The 19542-nt window shown below is 42.9% G+C and overlaps 1 protein-coding gene across 1 annotated transcript in view; it reads right to left on the bottom strand.

Moving 5' to 3' along the window:
* The window catches only part of LOC137347956 (plexin domain-containing protein 1-like), a 467720-nt gene extending 451673 nt beyond the window's left edge, over nt 1-16047 (bottom strand). The window contains exon 1 of the mRNA XM_068013022.1: nt 15701-16047. Coding sequence (XP_067869123.1) covers nt 15701-15776 — 76 coding nt within the window. The 5' untranslated portion in view covers nt 15777-16047. The remainder of the gene's footprint in view (nt 1-15700) is intronic.
* Nucleotides 16048-19542: the final 3495 nt, after the last annotated feature.

The following is a 19542-nucleotide window of genomic DNA, read 5'->3' as shown; positions in this document are numbered from 1 at the left end:
TAGTGTTGCAAAGAGCCTCATGTTTAATGTGACTGTGTCCTGAGGGATTTAGAGGGCTCCAGTTACATATTACATAGAATTAGATAGAGTACAGAAATAGACCATTTGTCCCAACAGTTCCATGCTGGCATGTGTGGTCCACACTCGCCTCCTCCAAACCCTCTTCATCTTACCCTATCACCTTATCCTGATATTCCTTTCTCCCTCAAGTCTTTATCTAGCTTCCCTTTAAATGCACCGATGCGACTTGCCTCAATTACTTCTTGTGGTAGCAAGTTCCACATTCTAACCACTCTCTGGGTAAAGAAGTTTCTCCTGAATTCCTTATTGGCTTTATTAGCAACCACCTTATTTTTCTGGCCCCTAGTTTTGCACATCTTCTCCATGTCTATAATTATGGAGGTGGGATTAAGATAGGCACCAATAGACAGAAGAGGGCAAGTAGCTTGGCCTGTACAAATAAACTGAGTTTCAAAATATTCCAGCAGCAATCACTGCTGTATAACCTCTAGCTAGGAAAACAATGTAAAACAAGAATAAATTTTCAGCAGCAGCAAGCCATCTGGAAACACAGCGTCAAATCTCTTTATGTCATGTTTAATAAGTGGCTCACACCGAGAGCAGAGCTTAACTGTTCCTTCAGCTTTTTTAGCTCGTTCTTTGCCATCTGTGCTGGTTATAGCAGGCAACTTACGCACCTTAATAGTGGCTATTTACTGTTCGGTGTAAAATCTGTGACTATAAAACTAAAACTGACCCATACAGAACGTCCAAGATTCAATTCCCAAGCAGTGCAGCAGTGAGGGTGGACGGCAGTACTCCTTGGGCTAAACAAGGGGAAATTTGCCCCAGTCCTTACGCTGCATCATAGGAACATAGGAGCAGGAGTAGGCCATTCAGCCCACCGAGCCTGCCCCACCATTCAATATGATCATGGCTGATCATCCTCATATCTCCTTATGTATTTAGACATCTGTCCATCTCTGCTTTAAACATACTCAATGACTGAGCTTCCACAGCCCTCGGGGGTAGAGAATTCCAAAGATTCACAACCCTCTGAATAAAGAATTGTCCTCATCTCTGTGCTAAGTGGCTTCCCCTTATTGCAGTGCGATGACCCCTGTTTTGAAAGTAGGTGTGTGCAGACAATGGATGAGTGCACGGTCAGGGTTAATTATGATATTTCCGCAGTCGAGAGATTTGCCAGCTGTTCTGCTATCTGGATTGGCATAAGCAGAGAAGTTGTGTTAAACTTGTATGGAACCTTGGTGGAACCACACTAGGATTACTTGACCAGTTCTGTTCTCCGGATTATTAAAAAAAAATATGGAGACATAGGAGAAGGTGTGATGGAATACTCTTCACTTGCCTGGATGAATGCAGCTCCAAAAACAATCAAGAAGTTCGACACCATCCATGACAAAGCAACCAATTTGATCCGCACCCCCATCCATCCACCACCTTAAAAATTCACACCCTCCACCACTGGCAAACAGTGGCAGCAGTGTGTACCATCTATAAGATGCACTGCAGCAACTTGCCAAGCCTCTGTCGACAGAACCTTCCAAACCCACGAGCTCTACCATTGAGAAGGACAAGGGCAGCAAACGCATGGGAACGCCATGCTGACTTGGAGCTATATCACCATTCCTTCACTGTCGCTGGGTTAAACTCCTGGAATGCCCTCCCCAAAAACACTGTGGGTGTAGCTATATCATATGGACTGCTGTTGTGCAAGAAGGCAGCTCACCACCACCTTCTCAAGGGTAATTAGCGATGGGCAATAAATGCTGGCCTTGTCAGTGATGCACACATCCCATGAACAAATAAAAAAAGAAAATAGCTGTGTGTGCAAAATAAATGCTGCATTTTATATAATAACATTCAACTACACTGCAAAGTATGTGAATTGCTTTGACATATTTCTGATAGACATGATAAATGCAAGTCTTTCTTTCTAGCTAGAGTCTAGCACTTGACAGAATCATTTCAATATATTTCAGATTCCAATTGGTGTTCTAAAAGTTTACCTTCCTGCCCCTACCTTCCATTACCCTTTCAGTTTTCAACTGAATGTAAAACATTGACTGTAAAAATTGAGTGTAAACCGAGATGTACTTGGTGCCAATAAGCAAACCCATAGGCACAATGGGCTGAATGGCCTATTTCTGTGCTGTATCATTCTATAATTCTAACTGGCACCCTGATGCACCTGCACTATTGGAGGGATTAAAGAGTCAGTGAGAAAGGTGCAAACTAGGGAATCAGCCAATAAAAACAGATAGTACTATCTCTGACATCAATGCCAAAAGAAGCAATGGCAACATGGGCGATAAACGTTTTTACGCAGCGACTGGTTAGGATCTGGAATGCACAGTCTGAGAGTGTGATGGAGGCAGATTCAATCGAGGCATTCAAAAGAGAATCGAATAATTTTCTAAAGAAACAGAATTTGCAGGGCTACAGGGAAAGAGCAGGGGAGTGGAACTAGGTGAGTTGCTCTTGCAGAGAGCCAGCATGGACACGATGGGCTGAATGGTCTCCTTCTGTGCTGTAACTATCCTATGATTCTATGACAAATCAAGCAGCCAATAATATCTCTGCATTCCAGATCTTCATTTTCTGCACCACTAGAGGCAAGGGGTGGGGCAGGGGTGGGGGAATAATTACTTGCAGCATAATTTTCCCCTTTTACTGAGAGAGATTTTTGGTGATGATTGACAGGTCATCAACCAAACTTAAAATTGTTTCAGATGCTTTGGCTGGTCTTGTCCAATGTGAATTTGAAATTGACAATGGCTGTGATGTGCCTGTAAGTGATGCTCGTCTCACCCCTCTCACCTGTCCAAATTGGTCCTCCAGCTAGAAGTCTAAAAAGCCCACTCCAGAAGAATTCAGGAAGATTTTCCGAAGCCCACTTTATATAAAGGTGTCATCATGCAGTAACTTCACCATGATGCATGGTGCCCTGACGTGGGCCCCTCGGGAGGCACGTATGGGTTGTGTCTCTAAATATAATTCCGTTTCAGGCTGTTGAATCAGGAACAACTACACACACATATATATATTTTTAAATATCAATTTAGTCTTTAATTATGACTGACTTCAATTATGAGCAAAGCAGCAACGTGTAATCTCCTCCAACCCTACAACCCTCTGAGAATTCTGCCTTGCTCTAGTGCATCCCCAGTTCCCTTTGCTCCATCATTGGCAGTCTTGGTTTCAGCTGGCTGGGCCCGAAGTTCTGGAATTCCTTCCCTAAACCTCTCTTACTTCTCTGTCTCTCTCTCCCCCCGCCCGCCGTAAAACACTTTTTGAAATGTATCTCATTAAACCATGCTTTTAGTCACCTCTCCTTACGTGGCTCAGTGTCAAATTTTTGTCTCATTACGCCCCTGTGAAAGCACCTTGGGACCTTTTACTGCATTAAAGATGCCATATAAATGCAATTTGTTGTTGTATTGCACGAAGAGGACACTGCAGTACATTACCGCATGGAGCCACCTTACAAACGGAGCACTGGGATTACCTCTGTTCCAGGAGGATTGTGGAGGACTTGTCATAGCTCTTCCTCCAGCTATAGACTCTCTCCCTCTAAGCCCTTTATCATTACAGACAGCTCTGTCATAATTCCCTTTCATTTTTCAACCTTCCCATTAGCTTTGTTACACTTGTCTGAAGACTAAGCTGTTGATGTTCTTGCAGTCAGCACTGGTAAGCAGCTACCTTTGCTCCAGCATATTCTTTCCCCTCCTGATAGCTATTGAACTCTGTGAGCCATCCCACAATTTCCAGCATTTTCCAAGGACATTGCCACACTGCCATATTTGTCCCTGCAGGCTAATTTCTTAGACCGAATCAACTGTCTGACATTCTAAAGAATTAATTAGCTGTTCCAAAATATTATGGCCTAAAGCTACATTACGTTCAGCTTTCACCTAGCCACAGTGACAACACAAAACACAAGCGAACCTCCATCAAAGTCTGCTGTTAGACAGATTAACCCTTGCCATCCTAGTTTCTTACATTAACTCAAAGTTATTATCCAACAGCACTCACATCCCAAATTGACTCTCACTACAGACCCAACCTGACCCCACGCCCGCAGTCAGGCCACACACATTCAAATGAAATTACAATTCAGAAATCACTCATTAGTTCTCAATATGGAGAAGATGCCATACCATACACGTTTTAGACTTTTTTTAAAGTTAATAATGAAATTGATGGATATTGACACTGAAATAAATAAACTCAATGATTGTTTCTATTCTCCCTGTCCAAAGCTGTGTGATTTTATAAAATGTTTGTCATTTATCTGAGGTTAAATGTCTAAGGACCTTGTCTAAGGTTACAACAGGATATAGATCAACTGGGAAAGTGGGCAAGGGATTGGCAAATGGAATTTAACCCAGACAAGTGTGAAGTGATGCATTTTGGGAAGTTAAACCAGGTCAGGACATATACAGTGAATGGCAGGGCCCTGGGGAGTGTTGTTGAGCAGAGACGCCTTGGGGTGCAAGTACATAGTTCCCTGAAAGTGGCAACACAGGTAGACAGGGTGGTGAAGAAGGCGTATGGCATGCTTGCCTTCATCGGCCGAGGCATTGAGTACAAGAGTTGGGACGTCATGTTACAGTTGTACATAACGTTGGTTAGGCTGCATTTGGAGTACTGTGTGCAGTTCTGGTCGCCGCACTACAGGAAAGATGTGATTAAGCTAGAGAGGGTGCAGAAAAGATTCACAAGGATGTTGCCTGGTTTGGAGGGCTTGAGTTAAAAAGAGAGATTGGATAGGCTGGGTCTGTTTTCCCTGGAGCGAAGGAGGCTGAGAGGGGACATGATAGAGGTATATAAAATTATCAGAGGCATAGATAGTGTAGATAGCCAGAGTCTGTTTCCCAAGGTAGGGGTGACTAAAACTAGAGGGCATAGATTCAAGGTGAGAGGGAGGAGGTTTAAAAGGGATCAAAGGGGTAAATTTTTCACACAAAGAATAGTGGGTATCTGGAATGAGCTGCCTGAGGAGGAGGTGGAGGCAGGAACAGTAGCGACATTTAAGAGGCATCTGGACAGGTACTTGAATGAGCAAGGCATAGAGGGATATGGAATTAATGCAGGCAGGTGGGATTAGTGTAGATAGGCATTATGGTCGACATGGACGAAGTGGGTCGAAGGGCCTGTTTCTATGTTGTACGGCTCTATGACTCTATGACTCTATTATCAAGGCCTTCACGCCCATCAACAAATGCTTAGGAAGCATCTCCTACCGTTTTTTGTACCTTTCAGATCTTATACAGGATATAAGTTAGTACCAGAAAGAAATCGTCAATGGTAATATGAGCATGTGAATTAGGAGCAGGAGTAGGCCACTTGACCCCTCGAGCCTGCTCCGCCATTCAACAAGATCATGGCTGATCGATTGTAACCTCGCCTCCACATTCCCGCCTACCCCAGTTTAGATGCTGTTTACTCCTGTAGTTTATTTGTCATACAGAGGAAAGTATAGAGCTAAGTTCTTACTGAAATGCTGGCCTGACCATACAGTGGAACAGTGCAGTGCGCATCTCGTAGTCAGTGGGCATCGTGTATACTGCTATGTGTAATTTACCAGCAGCTCAAAAATAGACCGTGAATGGTGACAATAAAGAAAATTCCCTGCAACCTTAGCCCAGCTCCCAAAAGATTTCCGTAGGGAAACTGAAGAAATCATAAAAATTTAATTTAAAAAGGATCATTGCTATGCAAAGGTTAGTTCTTTTTCATTTGAATTTTGAATACAGGATTAAACAGGTGCTTCACTGATCTGCCTTCTTGTTGCATTGAGCCCAAACAACAAGACGGGCTGCCTTCGATATCAGCGCAGAAATAATTCTGTAATTACAAAAGCAGGAAGGGGGCTTCGGCTTCTCAATGTTCTTTGTTTTTCGTTTCTTTTGTTCTGTGCCAGATGGGCTTAGTTGATAGAAATCCTTATTAGTAAAAGGTGACCACAAAGCTGTCGGATTGTCTTAAAAGGTCGACTGATACACTAATAATCATCTGCCAATTGGTGTTTAAAGAAATTGAGTGCTTTTTATGTTACCTCTCAGCGTTGTGCATAATTTTAAAAATGCTGCTATTCCACCTTTTGACAAAATGCCTTCAGCTTATATTCTTATGTTTAAGTCCCCCAATCCAACCATTCCAGCCTCCCTCTACTCTATCTCCCAGTAACTGAAGGAAGAGGAGTGACCGTGTGCTGACTGGGATCAGCACTGCACGGCATGCTCCACAAGAGGTAGATTGCCAGGGTGCCCCTGTTGGCAGACCAGGAAAGTGCAGCTGGACTATACTCAAAATGACAGCTCAAAGGACTAATGGTATCAACGCATCGATCCTCAATAAAGATCTTGAGGTTGATTTTCAACCCAGGATCAGGAACCCGACGCCCTGATAATTTCCAGGTCCCGACCCTGCATCGCCACTGTGTCGCTCACGTGACTCTATTTAAAATGCTAACGGCCTGATTTGGCAGGATGTGAGCTCGGCACCCAATTAGAGGCTCCGAGTGCCTCCAGGAGGCGGGAGTTGCCTGCCTGGCGCCAGAGGCAATGGCAAGTGACAGCTGTGACAACAGGCAGCTCCTCAGAGGGACAGCATCAAATATTAAATGGAGTAGAGGTGAAATGGCCAAAACAAAGATACTGCACATGTCCCCGTGCAGGATACTGGGGCTCTTGTCATGCATGGATGGAGCTGTGAAGAAATAAACAATGAAATGGAGGAATTATGAAGTAAAAAAGTCAACTGTTAAAGCTAAATCACGAGAACTTGGACACCAACCACAGTCAAAATAGAATAGTGACCACGTGACTCCTCCTGTACTGGAAATAAACAAACTTGTCTGCAAAGGTGGAATTCATTAGCCTCATCTGAAATAGCTCTGGGGAGAACCCCTTTGAAATTGAAAGGAGGACAATCACATATTAATGACTCTTATCGACATGAATGGGTTAACAAAGGATCCTGAATACAGTCTGACTCACAGCCAAAACCAGGATGAAGGGGTGTGAAGCAGCAACATCATAACAGAATAGTACCCATTCAAACATTAATCGATAGCCATGGTTTTCATATCCTGGCCCATTATTTAGTCACAACAGGGGAGAGAACCATGCATCTCCAAACAGAAACTACAATGTGAGAAATTTTTAACTTAAAAGTTAGCACTCTGGAGAGACAGAGAGACAGAGATCGAGCCAAGTTCACAGAAAGCCTGTCCAGCCAAGGATCTGAAGAATCCAGCTGGCAAGAGAAGAGCCCTGCTGAAATTAAATAGCGATTACAGCAGAGACATCATAAAGTGATTTTGAGACTAACCATCTGTGAAGGTAACAAACTACATCCCACCAGCTTTGGGCTGCATTACAACCACTAGAGCTCTACAATACCTCCACAAGTTCAAGACTGCGAATAATCAGGCCTGCAACTTCTAAAAAGAATCTTCCTTCCGAGAAGACTCAACAATATTCTGTAAACCTCGAACACTTACCTCACTTCGGACTTCCAAGTACCTCCTAGCCTTTTCTCTCTATCTATCTATTCTCGTGAATGTGTGCGTGGGTGAGGTTGCGGCCATTTCAGGAATTGTTTAAAAAATTTCATTTGTCTGTTTATTTGACCCTAAAAATACACAGGAATGAGCTCACCATTTTAAACAAAACATGACTGCGGTCAGTTGGGAGGTGAACAGTGGGAACCACCCACATCCCTTACCACCTGTCTGTAACACTCCCGATAATTTTAAACATTTAAAGAAACACTTTCCCTTTGCCCTGCAGCAAACCTGATAGCTGTGCAATAAGGTGCAGCAGATTGTTCGGGTACGTCAGTAATCTCCTTCCAAAATTGCGGTGCCCACCTCCTCGGCCCTTAAACAAGCTTCTAAAGATGCTTAATGGGCCCTTAACTGGAGGTGAGTGGCTTCTCCGTTCCTGCCCTCACAACCTGACATTGAAAATCGCCGACTGTCCCGGAGGCATTGGGTTCTGGAGTTGACCTCCAGGACCTCTCCTGCTCCTGACCCCGTGAACCTTTGAAAATCTGTCCCCTTGTCTCTAAGGTTAGTATACTTTCTCACCCCTAGCATCACCCCATTAGTAAAGAGCCCTTCCAAATTGTCTCCAATCACAATCTTAACCTGATCGGGCGTAAGTTTGAATAAATTTTATTCGGGAACCGAGATCCATATTAAGGACATATATTTTGCTGTTTGTTACTTTCCCTGTCGTCTGCCAAATGCTCTCCCATCCTTTCTTGAAAACTCTTACTCATGTTGGGATGTCGAACCACTACACTGTTCCTCTCATCAAGTAGCCATGCCTCAATATGAATTTTTACTGTGAGCACCAGTACTATTGAGTGCATGACCCATGGGCCGTATCTTGTCTTTACCCAGCGTCTACAAGTCCAGACAGGCCTTTGTTCCCCCTACGCACCACCCACCCCCACCTTTCCCCAGATCATAGGTGCTGAGGTCAATTGTAGCTCCTATCATCATCTCAGCCAAGAGCAGCCAACTCCACACAAGCATGGATCAAACTGAGACTTGCTGATCTCAAATAGTTGTTATTCTAATCCCAACCATCAGCAAGAAAAAGAACAGAAGGGAATAGGAACGGCTATAAAAACTCATTCATTAATCATGTAATTTTCTGTACAGTGAAGAAGTCTCATAAGCATCACACCCACACACAGTATGACAGACCATAGACAACAAGTTCCATTGACAGAGTGGCACATCTAATGCATAAGAAGCTGCACTTAAAGTGACAAGAAAACAAGCTTGTCCTTTGAGATACTTTGTTCTAAATTGGAAAAAATATAAACCAGCGTTAATGTCCTGGAAAGCCTGTTTCCACTCACTCAGTGATGAATTTTTTTGTACATAAAAGCACAAAAACAGTGCAAATGCTACCAGGTTGTTTAGCACCTGAGGAAATCACAATTAAAACTGTCCAGTGTGCTGGTCAGAGCACAGCTTGATTACCACATCCAGTTCTGGATACTGAGATATAGACAACACGTTCAAGTGTTCAGGCAGAGCGGAGAAGAGGCTCAAAGCTTCGCCCTAGTGTCAGAGGTCTGTGTTATGAGAAAGACAGGAGTACATTTCACTTTGAAGCCTGAAAGAAAGGTGCCTCCATTGCAGCAGCGACTACACTTCAAAAGTACTTTATTGGCGGTAAAGTGCTTTGGGATGGTCTGTAGTCGAGAAAGGTGATATATAAATGCAAGTCTTTCTCTTTTTTGAAACCCTGTGTCAGCCAATGAGTTGGAGGCGGGGCTGGACTTATCGCAGGACTTATGGGGAGACAGCGGCATAGTGGTAATGTCACGGAACTAGTAATCCAGAGGCCCAGGCCATTGCCCTGGGGACACGGGTTCAAATCCCACCATGGCAGCTGGTGGAATTTTAATTCAATTAACTAATAAATTCAATTAATTAATTAAAAAATCTGGAATTGAAAGCTAGTCTCAGTAATAGGGCCATGAAACTATCATTGATTGTCATAAAAACCCATCTGGTTCACTAATGCCCTTTAGGGAGGGAAATCTGCTGTCCTTACCTGATCTGGCCTACATGTGACTTCAGACCCACAGCAATGTGGTTGACTCTTAACTGCCCTCTGAAATGGCCTAGCAAGCCACTCAGTTGCCAAGGGCAATTAGGGATGGGCTACAAATGCTGGCCTTGCCAGTGTAGCCCACATCCCATGAAGGAATAAAAAAAACTTTTGAGCAAGTGATCTATTTTACAGCAAATAAAGTCTTATTTATTCAGCCATCAGACTCTATGTAAGTACTGCACTAAAGCAAACAGTCTACAAAGTTTATTTACTAAGAGCCTCTGAAATCTGCAGCAACAGAACTCATGTCTGAAACGACAGCTATGTCTCCCAACAAAAGCAGAATTATTTCTCTAGCAAAATGCAATGAGTGGAGGATAGTTAAGTACAAATTATGTGCATAAGATTGATCCTAGTCACTTATAGCAGGTGCAGTTCCAGAGCGTGAATTATCCAGTCATCTCCAATTTGGCCAGGAACAGTGTTATCACCATATGCAGCCAAGAGCAGGAGCTGTATTCTCCTGAACTCTGCATGCACTAATTGACTCCCACTCCTATGCTTCCATTGTTATTTTAACACTGCATTTATTCTCCTTCTTTGAGTTCAGCTTTTTATACTCAAAACTCATCATTATATTCTTGTCTCTGCAGATCAGGTTAGCTTTCTTTTAATATGTGGGTATAGAAGCTTTCAGATTAATCGAGCTTTGTGTCTTTTAATTCCATGAAGTTAGTGTAGTTTTGATTGCCAAAAGCTTCAACTCCTTTCATACATATCTTGGGAATTAGTGATAATGAAGGAACGCATGTGCTTCTCAGATGTCCCGGAGAAAAAACAACTGTTCTTGTCTGATAAAAAGTATCACAGCTGGGAGAGTGTTTTTGTAAAGGTTAGGACTGAGACGCATTGTGACATCACAGTGAGTAAAGAAAAAATTACAGGAACCATAACCATGGAACATTGTATTGGAACATCAATCTGCCTTTAATAAGACATGTTCCTCTCATCCATCAAAAATAATGAGGCCAGTTGGCCACAGCTACCTCCAGTAAATGGAGTGGAAAAATGAGCCCAAAGCTCCCATTCCTGAATGCTATGCAGTGATGCCCTGACAGAAATCCTACATGTCGGGTCAAAACAGGGCCAATCACAGGTATGGTGCCTTCCTTGGTTGAACAGTCTGCTTAAACTCATCTTAGATCATAAACAAAGAATGAATGAGGTTTAAGAGGGCTGCCAGTACCTGTGGAAATATACCCCATTAAAAGGAAAGACTTATGCATTTATACTTATAATGAGGACCTCAGGACATCTCAAGGAACTTTACAGCCAATGAAGCACATCTGAAACAGATTCACTGTTGTAATGTCGGAAACACGGCAGCCAATTTCCACACACAGCAATTTGACAAGGTGCAGATAATCTGTTTTTAGGTGTTGGTTGAGGGATAAATATTGGCCAGGACACCCGGGATAACTCCCCTGCTCTTCTTCAGTAGAGATCCGCGGGGTCTTTTAAGTCTACCTGAAAGGTTTAATGTCTCATCTAAACAGCAGCATCTCGACACGACAATACTGGAGAACCCGTCGAGATTTTGTACTCAAGTCTCTGGAGTGGGACTTCAATCCACAACCTTCTAACTCAGAAGCAAGAGTGCAGCCACTGAACCACAGCTGACACTAGTAAGAATAAAGACCCCTAAGGTAGAAAATGGGATATGTAGTAAAACAGGGGAAGAGAACAAGAAAACAATCCCAGGCAGATTATTTCAGTTTCTTGATTGAAACATACAAGATCCTGAGGGGTCTTGACAGGGTGGATGTGGAAAGGATGTTTCCCCTTGTGGGAGAATCTTGTTTAAAAATAAGGGGTTGCTCATTTAAGACAGAGATGAGGAGAAACTTTTTCTGTCAGAGGGTTGTGAGTCTTTGGAACTCTCTTCCTCAAAAGGCAGTGGAAGCAGAGTCTTTAAATATTTTTAAGGCAGAGGTAGATAGATTCTTGATAAGCAAGGGGGTGAAGGGTTATCGGGGGTAGGCAGGAATATGGAGTCGAGGTTACAATCAGATCAGCCATGATGTTATTGAATGGCAGAGCAGGCTCGAGGGGCCGAATGGCCTACACCTGCTGCTAAATCGTATGTTCGTATGTATGTTCTGTTGACACACTCAGGGTTTGTCTTGCCTTTAATGGGGGAGATAGACTGGCTGTGATATTCTCTGTCAATGAAATCCCAAATGACCTCACTCAACATACAAAAATAATTTTCACCCTGTCCACAACAAATACATCCTAAACACCACAAAACCATTATTCAGCTAGCTTACAAAACAAAGGATAGGTTCCAAGAGGATATCAGCTGCGATGTTGTTGCCAGGTCTCCTGGGAGCTGCAGAAAGGCCTGAGTGAGGTCAGTTCTGACGTCTGCAATCTGTTTTTGGTCCTAAAAATCTCAGTTAATACCGCATTTGTGCTTAGATAATAAAATGCATGTTATGCACTGCTAACCAGGCACTAATCCATGACACACACATTATTTTAGGAAACTTTTGATTCGGTTTCCAAAGAAAGTACCAGCGATTGATTTCTTAAAGGGACCATGCACCAAAATGCAGTCCCTCTGTCAAGGTTTTTATAACAGAGATTGTGCGTCAAAAGTATTTCACTGGCTGTAAGTCATTTTGGACAATATGAAAGGAGCTATAGAAATGCAGTATTATTTGTTACTACAAAATGCCTCAGTGCAGATGCTTACCAAAAATCGAAAGTTCTAGTGATGAGTGCGAAGCATGTGAACATGCTGTGAACCCACCTCACTGTTTAAATGATGTTAAATCCATACCACCAAGAGTCCCAATATACTCCAGGAGGGAAAGAATTTACACTTTTCCTTTTAATTTCTCAGATTGTGGGTGAAATGAGCAAGAACATATTTACTGAGTTCCCGAGAATGGCTGACTTATTTGCATATAGTTACATGGCTCATTGGAATCGGTCTACTAAAGCTTGCTGGATCACATTTGCAGGTTGGAGAGGAATTACCCAGAGTTTTATTTCCTAAATTCTCCTAGGGTGTTTTTGCTCTTCCCAGGAGATTGCATGGGATGGAGGGGGGGGTGGGGGTGGGGGGGGGGGTGGGGAGGGGATGAGGGAGGGAACAGTGTGTAGAGATACACCATGATAGGATATAACAGGCTCATTAGGCCAGCAGGTTTTTAACTGCCTCTTTGCCCTTGTTTGAGAAGCTAGTAATAGACCTCTTGAACTGCAACAGTTGCTATGGTAATCCTGATCCCACAGTATCCTGCAATATAAAAAGGGCGATAAAAAAGAGGGAGCATTAAATCAAACCCAAAGATAAAGTCTGCTCTGCATATCAAATCAGACACTGCAGCGACAAAGTCCGACAAAAGGTCATTGGCCTGAAACACTGACTCTCCACAGATGCTGCCTGACCTGCTGAGTGTTTTCCAGCAACTTTTGTTTTTATCTCAGTATTCCAGCATCAACATTATTTTGCTTTTGTTTTATTGTTGTGTCAATTCCTGATTAACAAAACCAATCCTTGTTAAGAATGACTTTGTCGGGTTCCTGTGGGTTTGTACTATTTGAGTGTGACTGTATCTATTAATGTCTACTCTTTATCTTCTCTCAGCTTTGATTCACCTTGTGTTTTAATTAGGTCCCTGTGCCTCTTAGGATGTACATTTGTCTTCACACATCAGAGCCACCTGAATATTTAAGCCCGCTGATAGGTTTTATTCCTTTTTATCTGAAATAGGGTCACAAAACTGGGTGAAATCAGCTGAGAGAAAATGCAGACTGAAAATCTTGGGTTTATAATCAGCAGAATAAACATGGAAAGAGCAAATTAAACACCACTAGTAAATAATAAACATGACAGTCTTCACAATGCATCATGCTCAGAGGAGTTAGCATGGATCATTAGCTGAACCACCAGTGTTTCCTCCCTCTATGTAACTTCATTCAGCTGTCGGTATGTGGCACAGGCAACTGAAGACGGGCATTGCATCAAAGCTGCCCATCAGTGAAGGAGGATTGGCTGCTCCCTGCACCACAGGAAAGAGCTACATGCATTACGGTTTGCCCAAATTGACAATTTTTTAGAATTTATTGTTAGGGAAGGGGGGCAGTGGGAGCTCTTATGGTTTTGAGTATTCCCCTCCTTTGCAATTCTTACTCACAATTTTCCCCCATATTTAATCTACATCTACAAAATGCACTAACCAAACACAAACCGACAATTTATGCACTCAGCATAACTGAGGAGATGGACAATTTCTAACCGGAACATAATTCTAATTCTAATTCTAATAACATAGAACCACACAGCACAGAACCAGCCATTCAGCCCACTGTGTCTGTGCTGGCTCTCTGAACGAACTATATCCAATTAGTTCCAACTTCTTGCCTTCCCCCATAGCCCTGAAAATTTTCCTCCATTTGCCATCCCTTTCACAACTCTGTCCTTTACTCCGCATCAGAGGAGTGTGGGTTCAAGTCCCACTCCAGCTACAATGTAGGACTGAAGCAACCTTTTGGATGAGGTATTAAACTGACGTCCTGTATGCCCTCTCAATTCGATGTAAAAACTCCCATTGTGCTATTTCAAAGCAGTGGAGTTCTCCTGCACAGTATTTATCCCTTACCCAACACCTAAAAACACAATTATCTGGCCATTATCATAATCCTATTCGTGGGACCTTGCTGCTGTGTTTCCTACATTACAACAGAAATCACAATTTAAAAGCACTGATAAAGGGTCTTTGACCTGAACTCTCTCGCCACAGATGCTGCCTGACCTGCTGAGTATTTCCAGAACTTTCTGCTTTTATTTCAGATTTCCAGCATCTCCAACGTTTTGCTTTTGCTTCAAAAGTGCTTTTTTGGCTGCAAAGCGCCTTGGGACATTCTGAGGTCATGCAAGGCGCTATAGAGATGCAGGTTCTTTCTTTTGCTGGCCCAAATAAAATGAGCCTGGACTCCCTGGGAGCTGATGATAGTTTGAGGCAAAGGCAGACATTAGCTACGGTTCAGGATAAAACTTGGTTGAGCACCCCATTAACCTGAAGAATCCATCACATAGGAAACACAAGGCATTGCTGTGGCTAAACTCTCAATCTCCCTCATTGCTGCCGTTCACATGCCAGTTGAGAGGCTGTGATTTACAAGGGTCTGCTTGAGTGTTAACATGTGCAGTGCCATTCGATCCGACACTAAGTGAGAATATGAGATGTTGATATTTTTCACAATAATAATATTTTGCAAATGATTTTGAAAAGATAAGAGATGATAGGAGGGGCACGTATAGATAAATGGAAGGTTGTGGAGAAGCACAGTCAGACACTGGCTTTAGGATGGTTACCTGCCCGATTAGAATTTCTCAGCCAATATTTTATCCTTTAGAGCCGATCTCAGCTCGACCTCCCTAAAAACGTTCAAGTTTTTCACACAGGGGAAATGCCGTTTCAGCTATGAATCCAGTCCCACAGCCACAGGACAGGGCTGCCTTAAGACTATATTATTTTCAATATTTTAAAAGTACTTTCCAACCAAAAAAAAACGCACACCGCAGGATTAACTAAAAAATTACACAGACCAAAGTCAAAACACATTCTCCCGGCCACTTGCAAGCGATGTTGCTATTACAATAAACTGCATCTACAGCCCGAAGGCACAGAAAAAGCAGAGCTGGGTAAAGATTGATTTTCACCCAGACAGTGAGTGCCCCCTTTAACATTTACAGCAACTTTTCGGATACGTGTGTGGTCGGCGGATGGCCCTTCAATGCAGAACCAGGAAAGAAAGGAGACACCGAGATATTAAACAGACACCTAAACGGCAAGGTGATAATATGTGATGAAATTCTGCTGCACAGCATCTTTGCAAAATAAAAGCCCACCAGCTCATCCTAAACGAGGAAGTGTTCTCTGTCGCCTTAAGTACAATGTTGCCTTGGATTGATGCGATTTGCTTAAAAAAAATAGCAATTCCCATTTTGCAATTGGGGAAAAAATAATGGAGAGAGATAAATAGAGGAGGAGGGTCATCTAATTGCTTCTTACCTGCCAGTTCCGCGGTACCCAGGTTGGCTGCAAGCACTGAAGGCAAGTATAGCAATAAGAAAGTGCTAAGTCCCATGTTGCTGGCACCCCGGTTGGGAGTTTTTTGAAACCAACAGCCCCCTTGATGAGTACGGGCGATGCTCAGATGCCGAGTTTTATGTCCGAAGTCCCATTAGAAACAGATGGAAGGGATTTCCTGCAGAATTTCCCGGCTGAGCATCTTGTTTTGTTTTTATTCCTCCCCACTTCCCCCCGTGCCTGTCTTTTCCACAGATTATTTTTCTCCCTCTCTCCCTGTGTTTGTGCAAGAACTGTGCCGAGCTTGGAGAGAACGCCACACTCTGTCGGACTCTCAGCATAACACGAACAGAGTAAGTGGGGCAGAGAAAGGGGAGAGGGAGGGGGTGGAATATTACACCTGATATCAGCCAGCCTTCTTCTTATCCATCTCCCACAGATCTGCAAGCTCCAATCTGATTTCACCTGCCAACCTTAACTGCTGAATAATTCATTAATTGGACACATGAAGATGAAACTGTCTTCAAACCTGCCAGATTTTTCCTCTGACTGCTATTTAATTAATTTTTTTTATTACAAATGCTATGTAAGAAATGATTCTAAAAAGCATTTACTTTAAATCCGGTTTAGGAGCAATCACTCGTACTGTAGAATAAACACAAGATAGCTTTAGAGAGTTTTTTTTATATGTGTTGCATGTCCATAAGCCGTACAAATCCTTCCAAATGTATTATTTTAAAAGTTAACCCACTGATAGATTGCTTAGCCTGTACTAATCAGTTCATTTTGGAACAAAACACGGCTTTTCAATGCCATCCATGTTGCAGAAAAGGGGGGAGTGGGATTAGAAGGCGGCAGAACATCTTTGCAATAAACTTTTTAAAAAATACCATTTTAATTACATTGCAAACAGAAAACCCATAATAATTCTCCAAGAATTATTCTCACAAATGGTGGCTTTTTAAAAACTGGTTTCTCTCCCCACACTATTATTGCTTTCACTATTTCCCTTTATTCCACTGCCTTTGTTTTAAAGAAATATTTGTACAGCACCTTTCACATCCTCAGGATATCCCGAAGCACTTTATAGCAAATGAAGTGGAGTGTAGTCACTGGTGAAATGAAATGTGAACAGCAAAGTTCCAGAAACAGCAATGTGATAATATCCAGATTAAAGGCCTGCTCGGGTATAAAATTGAAACCCGACCCCGACCCGACTACATCCAACCCGAACCCAACCCAGGCCCGAGTCCTTTAATTTTTTTTCCGCACCCTACCCGACCTGACCCCACCTGACCCGACTACCGTAATAAAGTTAATGAGATCAAACAGGTTATTGTGCTCTACCTTGTCCAAATGTTGTGATCCTGTTCATCCGGTACAGCAGCAGGCTATTCCTGCAGAATCGTGCAGATGGAGTTGGGAATCTGAGCTTGATCTCGTCACCAGGAACCAACGGCACCCCCCCCCCCCCCCAACTTTCAGACACGAGAAACCGCAGTGCACTCTAGTGTAGAATCACTTTTGGATGCGTGGAAGCTACAGCATGAGCGCGATGACATCATAGAGACGCTCACTCTCTCACTGCAGAGTGTGAAGCCCGGAATGCACATTTCCCCTCTCGACCTGAATGTTCAATTGAAGTTTACTTCCCAGAACAAGGCAGCACTGTCCATGTCCAGCCCGACCCAACCCGAACCTGAATGCCGGACTCGGCAAACAGACCCGATCCAACCCAAACCTGACACATGTCGTCAGGTCTAGTCAGGTTCAGGTTGAATAGCTATGCTTTAATCCAGATAATCTGTTTTATTGCTGCTGGCCGAGACACTGGGGAGATCTCTACTGTTCTTTTTTGTAATAATGCCATGGGATTGCTTACCTCCACCTGAGAGAGCAGACAGGGCCTCGAACTAACATCTCATCAGAAAGACGGCATCTCTGATAGTGCAGCACTCTGTCAGTACTGCACTGAAGTTACCTTCCACCACACACCAAGAAAAGACAGAGGAGGATGAGGCCATTCTCTAACCAAATGTGTGGTCAGCAATTTAAAGTTGCTCTCCCCTTTTTTGCAACAATTCAACAACACATTTTTAACGTAATTTTCTGCTCTTGGAGGTATTTTTGGGGTGATGGAATTCAATGAATCAGCATTCTCTACACAAGCCGGCAGTCTCTGGGAAAAGAAAAACTGCCTAACTTAGCTTTGCTGTTACATAACTTGTTAGCCTGACCCCTGGTTACGCCACCCATCCCCCACTTAACTCCCAGTCAACCTATTCAGTTGAACTAATTGGTCCACATAAACGCAATCTAATTCCATCAATGTTTTATAAACCTTGATCAAATGAGTTTGTGTCACACCACTCTGTGGTGCAATTTGGTCATCACATTTTTAATCCAGTTTTCTGCTATTGTATTCTGTTGCTGCAATCAGCTCAATGTGAGCTGATCAGTGTTAATTGAGCAATGATCTCACTATGGCTTATGGTCATTCAGTGGCCTCTCAATTTTCTCCCCTCCACTCCTAAAGGAACAGATCTATACTGGGGTAAAGAATCACACAGTATCCATCGATACTGGGCTACAACTCCTTAATATCCATCCATACTGAGGTACAGAACCAAAGTATCCATCTATACGGGGGTACAGAACCACTGTATACATGCATACTGGGTTACAGAGCCACAGTGACCATTCAAAATGACAATTCTTGATATGTGAGCTGAAACAATCTGTTCAACTGAAACACGACGAACAAAATCCAAGACACAAGAAGTCACGAACCCAGTCATATGTGAGGGGCCATAATGGGAATCATAATTTTAGATTTATGTAAGTTGAAGCTATATAAACACAAGAGAGAGAAAGGAATAGAAGATTATGCTGGTAGAGTTAGATGAAGTAGGGTGGGAGGAGGCTCCTGTGGAGCATAAAAACTAGCATGAATCTGTTGGGCCGTATAACCTGTTTCTGTGCTGTACCTTCTAAGTCTATGTTAGCCCAATCCAGTCTCTCTAAACTCCACAAACATGTGCGTCCCAGGAGGAATCATTGGAGAGAGATCAGGAGAAAGAAGCCTTGCTAATTTTGCTTTCGCTATCCTGTAAATACTGACACCAGTTATGCCATCCTGCCTGAGATCAGCTACCTCAGACAAGAGATCAAACCTTGGGTCTTCCTGCTTTGTGTGGGATTGCCTTTCTGAGGGAAGGCAGGAGGTTGTACAGTCAGCATGAGCTAAGGCTGGGACTCATGCTGTGCATTTTTGGACAAACTAAGATCTTACAAAGAATAGTGTAACATAACTTGGATTGTGATTTAATTATTTTTGTGCTGACATGTATTTAATGCTTTCTTATTCATGTATAAAGCACTGAAAGCAAACTCATGAGGCAGTAATGGTCAAGGACAGCCAGTCATAATGCACTCGTGAGTATTCACTACTAATCTCTATATGATATAAAACCTGATGTGTTGTTTTTGTACTATGTTGAGTTTAGAGCTGCTTTGCATTCTCACAATAATGTAGTGAAAGTGTTCTGTGGTACACTATATTTACTACATTCCAACTGAAGCACAGTCAGAGAGAGAATTCAAAGTTTCACCCAATGCCAGGGACGTACCTATAAATAAGGCTTTGCCTGATGCCGTGGTTATAAACTGAGAAAATACTGAAAGTTTTCAGAGCAAGAGATGGAAAGTTTTCCTCCAGTAAAAGTGAGGGATAAAATATTGTAAATGCATCCAATTTGCCTGAAATGAGGTAGCATATTCCGTTGAGTTCTAGGCCGTGAATTCCCTCGAAGCATTGCTCACTC

The sequence above is a fragment of the Heterodontus francisci genome, chromosome 33 (genome assembly GCF_036365525.1).
Source record: "Heterodontus francisci isolate sHetFra1 chromosome 33, sHetFra1.hap1, whole genome shotgun sequence".
Lineage (NCBI taxonomy): Eukaryota > Metazoa > Chordata > Chondrichthyes > Heterodontiformes > Heterodontidae > Heterodontus > Heterodontus francisci.
The sequence above is the reverse complement of the archived record's forward strand: the minus strand, read 5'-3'. Positions and strand labels throughout refer to the sequence as shown.